Raw genomic sequence first — 7,500 nt, forward strand, 5'->3', positions numbered from 1 at the left:
GCGGGTGAAGCAACGCGCCCCTACTGTCGTACCGCACGGGGAGAGTGAGAAAAGAGGGTCAGCGAGGCGAGGTCAGGTCACAATGGCCGAGAAGTGAGGGAGAGAGACATAGGGAGAGACTTTCTGAGCAGGGAGGGACAGGCCGCCAGGGAGAGGAGGGTGTGCGTGCGTGTGTGTGTGTGCGTGACCTCTGACCCCTGACCTCGCACCCCGGGACTCACCTGGACTGATATATCCCAAGGTGACCCCCCCGGTGACCTCCCCCCCCCGTGACCCCAGGCCGGCTTACCTCGGGGCGGCAGGGGGGCGTGCGTGCGTGCGTGCGTGCGCGGTGACCTGTGACGTCAAAAGTCGACCCCCACACCTGCAGGATTCCAAACCTGACCTCAAACCTGCAGGAGCCAGAGCTGACCTTCCCCAGCCTGCAGGACCCCATACTTGACCTTCCCCAACCTGCCGGGCCCCAAACTGACCTTTCCCAAACGTGCAGGACCCAAAATTGACCTTCCTCAAACCTGCAGGATCCCAAACCTGCTGGAGCCCAAACCTGACCTTCCCCAAACCTGCCGGGCCTAAACGTGACCTTACCCAAACTGACCTTTCCCACACCTACCGTGGCTTAAACTTGACCTTCCCCAAGCCTGCCGGGGCACAGCTTGACCTTTCCCAAGCCTCCCGGGGCCTGAACTTGACCCCACACCTGCAGAACCCCAACCTTGACCTTTCCCAAACCCCCAACCTTGACCTTCCCCAAACCCCAAACTGACCTTCCCCACACCACCTGCCGCCCCTGAGCCGCCGCACCCCAGAGATGGCCGCCTGGTGTGGGGTGTAGGCGCGAGGAGCCCTGCCGGAGCCCCTGTCAGGTGTCGGGCGGCCGCTCCCCTGCCAGGATGTCGGGCGGCGGCGGCGGCGGTGGCGGAGGGACCTTCGTGGACCGCATTGACCCTTTTGCCAAGCGCTCCCTCAAGAAGAAGCCCAAGAGGTCACAGGGGTCATCGCGGTACAGGACAACCAATGACGTCGAGTTGCAGCCCCTGCCCCTGCTCAAAGGTGTGTGCCGCACCCTGTCGAATGGCCCATGTAACCCCTGGCATGACCTGACCCATCTCTTTCTGACCCTAATGTAACTTAACCTAATTCCCCTGCCGACTCTGTGTATACCCTGCCGGATATCCCCTGCTACCCCTGGCATGACCTGACATCGCTTTCTGACCCTAATGTAACCTAACCTAATTCCCCTGCCAAGTCTGTGTATACCCTGCCGGATATCCCCTGCTAAGTCTGTGTATACCCTGCCGGATATCCCCTGCTACCTCTGGCATGACCTGACCTATCTCTCTGACCCTAATGTAACCTAACCTAATTCCCCTGCCAAGTCTGTGTATACCCTGGAGGTAGGATTGGTGGAGTTGACATGAGCCCTGAAAAGTGAATCCGTTGAAATGTCAAATTTAGGGCCACACCTTGACCTGACACCTGCCGGGCGTTGTCAGGTGTTGGCAGGTCAGGCTCCCTCTTAATGGGCTCGGCCACATTTGCCCCTCCTCGATTTCCGCCGCTGTATGGATTGATCGTAGTAGACTAGTTTTTATGTATTATTTTTTATGGAATTTGTGCTGTAATAAGCTAGTTAAGTTATGTCTATCCTTTAAGTTTTACAACAAAAATCTTAGTAGAATTAAAGGTATCAGTGAAAGATATATATTCCGCATCAGTAAATAAACGCTGATCAAAACCACCACCGCCATGATGGATGAGACGGGGTCCGGAGCAACGTTGCTAGATTGTCGTACTCAACCTTCTCTGTTTGCCGATTTCCGACCTAAAAACTGTCTCCTCCACCCCCAAAACTGGCTTCATATAAAATTATCGATAAAATGGTTAATCATTGGTGCTTCTTGGCAACATTTATGGGCCAGAAACCGGTAAATACGCGGCTCTGAGTACGATAGTCTGGCAACAATGGTCCGGAGGCAGCCACTGAGGTCATGGCCGCGAGCTCTCCCCGGCCCGGACATCCCACATCCTTTGGCCGTATATTTGACAGTCCGTCGGCTCCACCTCAATGAATGGACTTAGCGGGCCATGTCCACTCCACTAATTGTACCTCCATGGTGTATACCCTGCCAGATATCCCCTGCTACCCCTGGCATGACCTGACCCATCTCTTCCTGACCCTAATGTAACCTAACCTAATTCCCCTGCCAATAGATGTATGCCGTACCCTGCCAGATGTCCCCTGTAACCTGTAGCATGACCTGATTGCCTAATGTAACCTAACCTAACCTAATTCCCCTGCCAAAAGGTGCCTGGTGTTACCCCTGTCCCTGTATACCCTGCCAGACGTCCCCTGCTACCCTTGGCATGACCTGACCCATCTCTTCCTGACACTAATGTAACCTAACCTAATTCCCCTGCCAATAGGTGCGTGTGATACCCTGCCAGACGTCCCCTGTAACCTATGGCATGACCTGACCCATCTCTTCCTGACCCTAATGTAACCTAACCTAATTCCCCTGCCAATAGGTGCGTGTGGTACCCTGCCAGACGTCCCCTGTAACCTGTAGCATGACCTGACCCTAATGTAACCTAACCCAACCCAATATTCCCCTTCCAATATGTATTTCCTCTCCCTGCTGCCATGTTGCTCTGTACCCTGTGACCTGTTATGTAATTCTTGACCTAACCTAAGCCTAACCTAGACTGACCCTGTATTTCCTGACAGGGTGGGGACATTGCATAATAATAATAATAGTAATAGTTATAATAGTTCTCTGTGATACAATTCCTTGCCTGACCTTGCTGAGGGTAACCTAAACTGACCTTATATTTCCTTTGACAGGCTGGGAACATCTGCATAGTAATGATAATAATAATAATGATATATGAACTAAATTGAACATTGAACAAAGTAGTACATCATATAAGTGTGTCCATGCCTAATACTCCTCTTCTAAAAGGTGTTAGTCCCAATACCACCTTATCTAACATAGTTTCTACTTGTTGTTTCTACTTATTAAAATGTTATCCTTACCCTCCCCTTGCTAACTAACATCTTGACCCTCTGGCACCCACTCTCCCATGTTATCCTTGTCCTTCCCTTGCTAACTAACATCTTGACCCTCTGGCACACACACTCCCATGTTATCCTTGCCCTTCCCTTGCTAACTAACATCTTGACCCTCTGGCACACACTCCCCATGTTATCCTTGTCCTTCCCTTGCTAACTAACATCTTGACCCTCTGGCACACACACTCCCATGTTATCCTTGTCCTTCCCTTGCTAACTAACATCTTGACCCTCTGGCACACACTCCCATGTTATCCTTGCCCTTCCCTTGCTAACTAACATCTTGACCCTCTGGCACACACACTCCCATGTTATCCTTGCCCTTCCCTTGCTAACTAACATCTTGACCCTCTAGCACACATTCTCCCATGTTATCCTTGTCCTTCCCTTGCTAACTAACATCTTGACCCTCTGGCACACACACTCCCATGTTATCCTTGTCCTTCCCTTGCTAACTAACATCTTGACCCTCTGGCACACACACTCCCATGTTATCCTTGCCCTTCCCTTGCTAACTAACATCTTGACCCTCTGGCACACACACTCCCATGTTATCCTTGCCCTTCCCTTGCTAACTAACATCTTGACCCTCTGGCACACACACTCCCATGTTATCCTTGTCCTTCCCTTGCTAACTAACATCTTGACCCTCTGGCACACACACTCCCATGTTATCCTTGCCCTTCCCTTGCTAACATCTTGACCCTCTGGCACACACACTCCCATGTTATCCTTGTCCTTCCCTTGCTAACATCTTGACCCTCTGGCACACACACTCCCATGTTATCCTTGCCCTTCCCTTGCTAACATCTTGACCCTCTGGCACCCACTCTCCCATGTTATCCTTGTCCTTCCCTTGCTAACATCTTGACCCTCTGGCACACACTCTCCCACCACTGTGCGTATGTGTGTTCATGGCCCAGACGCACTCTCACGCCATTAGTGTCAAAGGGAACAAATGTTATTTCGATTTTATTTCTGGTTGAGCACAAGTTTCCTACTGCCGGCGATTCTACAAAAAGGCCGAGGAAAGAAAACATATTAAACTTGTAGTGCACGACAGGGTTAATGTACCAACCTAGCCCATCATTCCTCTGCCTTGCCCATACCCTGCCATGTCAAGGATGTACCCTGCAGCCTGTGACATAGCCCATCTCTTGCTGAGCCCACTACTGCCTTCCCTGTCCTTTCCTAACTAACGTAATATTTTTCCTAATATACCCTGCCAGACTTTTGTATGTATCTTTTCCTTGATAAAACCTTAACCCGGTAGCATTGGGGAACATGTTTCTTAATGGTCCCTCTAAGCGAGAAAAATGAGAAAAAATCATCACTCACACAAACCATTTCATAATATATATCAAAGCATTTGTGATCAGATTATGCATCATCTATTTTGGGGGGTTTATATATATCATGGCACAAATTTGGCCCGTCACTGCTACACGGTAAAGCCACAAATTTGGCCCGTCGCTGCTACATGGTAAAGCCACAAATTTGGCCCGTCACTGCTACACGGTAAAGCCACAAATTTGGCCCGTCACTGCTACACGGTAAAGCCACAAATTTGGCCCGTCACTGCTACATGGTAAAGGCACAAATTTGGCCCGTCGCTGCTACACGGTAAAGCCACAAATTTGGCCCATCGCTGCTACATGGTAAAGCCACAAATTTGGCCGGTCACTGCTACATGGTAAAGACACAAATTTGGCCCGTCACTGCTACATGGTAAAGCCACAAATTTGGCCGGTCACTGCTACATGGTAAAGCCACAAATTTGGCCCGTCACTGCTACATGGTAAAGCCACAAATTTGGCCGGTCACTGCTACATGGTAAAGACACAAATTTGGCCCGTCACTGCTACATGGTAAAGACACAAATTTGGCCCGTTGCTGCTACATGGTAAAGCCACAAATTTGGCCGGTCACTGCTACATGGTAAAGACACAAATTTGGCCCGTCGCTGCTACACGGTAAAGCAACAAATTTGGCCCGTCGCTGCTACACGGTAAAGCCACAAATTTGGCCCGTTGCTGCTACACGGTAAAGCCACAAATTTGGCCTGTCGCTGCTACACGGTAAAGCCACAAATTTGGCCCGTACACTACTGTAAAGACACAAATTTGGCCTGTCGCTGCTACACGGTAAAGCCATAAATTTGGCCCGTCGCTGCTACACGGTAAAGACACAAATTTGGCCCGTCACTGCTACACGGTAAAGCTACAAATTTGGCCCGTCGCTGCTACACGGTAAAGCCACAAATTTGGCCCGTTGCTGCTACATGGTAAAGCCACAAATTTGGCCCGTCGCTGCTACACGGTAAAGCCACAAATTTGGCCCGTCGCTGCTACACGGTAAAGCCACAAATTTGGCCAGTCGCTGCTACACGGTAAAGACACAAATTTGGCCCGTCGCTGCTACACGGTAAAGCCACAAATTTGGCCCATCGCTGCTACACGGTAAAGCCACAAATTTGCCCCATCGCTGCTACCGGGTTAATGTAATCTAATGCTGTCTAAAATACTGTCTTGCCTAACCCTGCCGAAAGGTGCATCAACCCTGCCGTGTCAAGTTCATACCCTGCCAGACATTTGCACCCATCTTCTTTTCCTTGTTAATAAAACCTCAGTGTAATCTTATGCTATCCTAAATACTACCTTACCTGACCCTGCCAAAAGGTGTATCAACCCTCAACTTTATCTAATCTATGTAGTTATCTTATGCCATGTACTAAATAGCTTCCCTGTGCGGTTTCCTAAGAGTTCCTGCTTTTTATAACAACGCCAAACTCTATACAAGGCATTTTTTATAGTAATTTCATATCTTGTTACGGAACTTACGAATTTTCTGTATTGGACTGTGAAACTTGCCCTCGATCTCCCTGCCCTTGCTTAACCTGGTAGCATTGGGGATCATGTTTCTTAATGGTCCCTCTAAGCGAGAAAAATGAGGAAAAATCACCCCTCACACAAACCATTTCATAATACATATCAAAGCATTTGTGATCAGATTATGTATCATCTATTTTGGGGGGTTTATATCATGGCACAAATTTGGCCCGTCGCTGCTACACGGTAAAGCCACAAATTTGGCCGTCGCTGCTACACGGTTAAACCTTAATGTAATCTAACCTAATATTACCCTGTCGAAAGCTGCCTCAACCCTGCCCTGTCAAATACATACCCTGTCAAACATCCCCTGCCAGCTGTAGCATATCTCCCTCTGTATCTATCTGCATTTCCTTGCCCTTGCTAAAACCTTAATGTAATCTAACCTAATATTCCCCTGCCAAAAGGTGCCTCAAGCCTGCCAGGTCATGTATATACCCTGCCAACATACCCTGCCACCCATGACCTGATATATCTTGCTTTTAAAACCCCGATGTAACCTAACCTAACCTAATATTCCCCTGCCAAAAGGTGCCTCAACCCTGCCAGGTCATGAATACACCCTGCCAACATACCCTGCCTCCCATGACTTGATATATCTTGCTTTTAAAACCCTATTGCTATACCTAACCTAACCTAATATTCCCCTGCCGAAAGGTACCTCAACCCTGCCCTGTCATACATATACCCTGCCAACATACCCTAATTATAATTTTTGCTTAAACTAACATAATATACCCCTGTTTGAACCTTGCCAAATCTTCCCTGACCTTCCTTTCCTTCCCCTGCCACCCTGTCACACATCCCCTGCCAATTTGACCTCATTTTGAAAACTTTTGACCCTGTGTTCCCCTACCAAGCCCTGTCAAACCATCCCTGCCACCCCCTGCCAAATTTGACCTCTGACCACCCTGTCTTACCCTGTCAAGGCTTCCCACACATACCCTGCCACCCCTGTCAAGATCTCTACCTCCTCACACCCTGTCAAATGATCTGCCAAATCTTGACTCCCTTCTGCTACCCTGTCAAATGTACTCTGCCAATAATACCCTGTAACCCCTGTCAAACTGCCCTGTGCCACCTCTATACCCTGCTAAATATACCCTGCTAGCTGTCAATTCTCTCTCCCTGCTTCCCCTGCCACTCCCAACCCTGCCAGACAACCCCCACTACCCTGCTGAACCCTGTCAAATCTTACCCTGTTAACTGTAACCCTGCCAGAGTCCCAGACTTGTCCATTGACCACACCTCTATCCCCTGTAACCCTGCCAGATCACCCTGTATATCCTAACCTAACCTCTGATCCTGCTAAACTAACCCTGCCAAAGCTGAACCCAGTAATTTCTAACCCCTGCCAACTGTGACTCTTTCCCCCTTCTCTCTCAACTACCCCTGCCAATTCTAACCCTGTCAAATCACCCTGTACATCATAACCTAACCTCTGACCCTGCCAAACCTACCCTGCCAAGTCTTTCCCTCTGCTAAATGTCATTCTGTCGACCTTGACCCTGCCATGAAGTCAAGTAACCATATGCAACC

The 7,500-nt window shown here is 49.3% G+C and overlaps 1 protein-coding gene across 3 annotated transcripts in view; it reads left to right on the top strand.

Annotated features, from left to right (window-relative positions):
- The window catches only part of LOC126984385 (serine/threonine-protein phosphatase 2A 56 kDa regulatory subunit epsilon isoform-like), a 19,330-nt gene that overhangs the window by 105 nt on the left and 11,725 nt on the right, over nucleotides 1-7,500 (top strand). For all 3 annotated transcript variants that reach the window (XR_007736616.1, XR_007736617.1, XM_050838017.1), the window contains exon 1: nucleotides 1-1,053. This exon is cut by the window's left edge and continues 105 nt beyond it. Coding sequence is in view for 1 of the 3 variants with exons in the window: in XM_050838017.1 (XP_050693974.1) it covers nucleotides 894-1,053 (160 nt within the window). In the remaining 2 variants the exon portion in view is untranslated. The remainder of the gene's footprint in view (nucleotides 1,054-7,500) is intronic.

The sequence above is a fragment of the Eriocheir sinensis genome, chromosome 57 (genome assembly GCF_024679095.1).
Source record: "Eriocheir sinensis breed Jianghai 21 chromosome 57, ASM2467909v1, whole genome shotgun sequence".
In the NCBI taxonomy this organism is placed as follows: Eukaryota; Metazoa; Arthropoda; class Malacostraca; order Decapoda; family Varunidae; genus Eriocheir; species Eriocheir sinensis.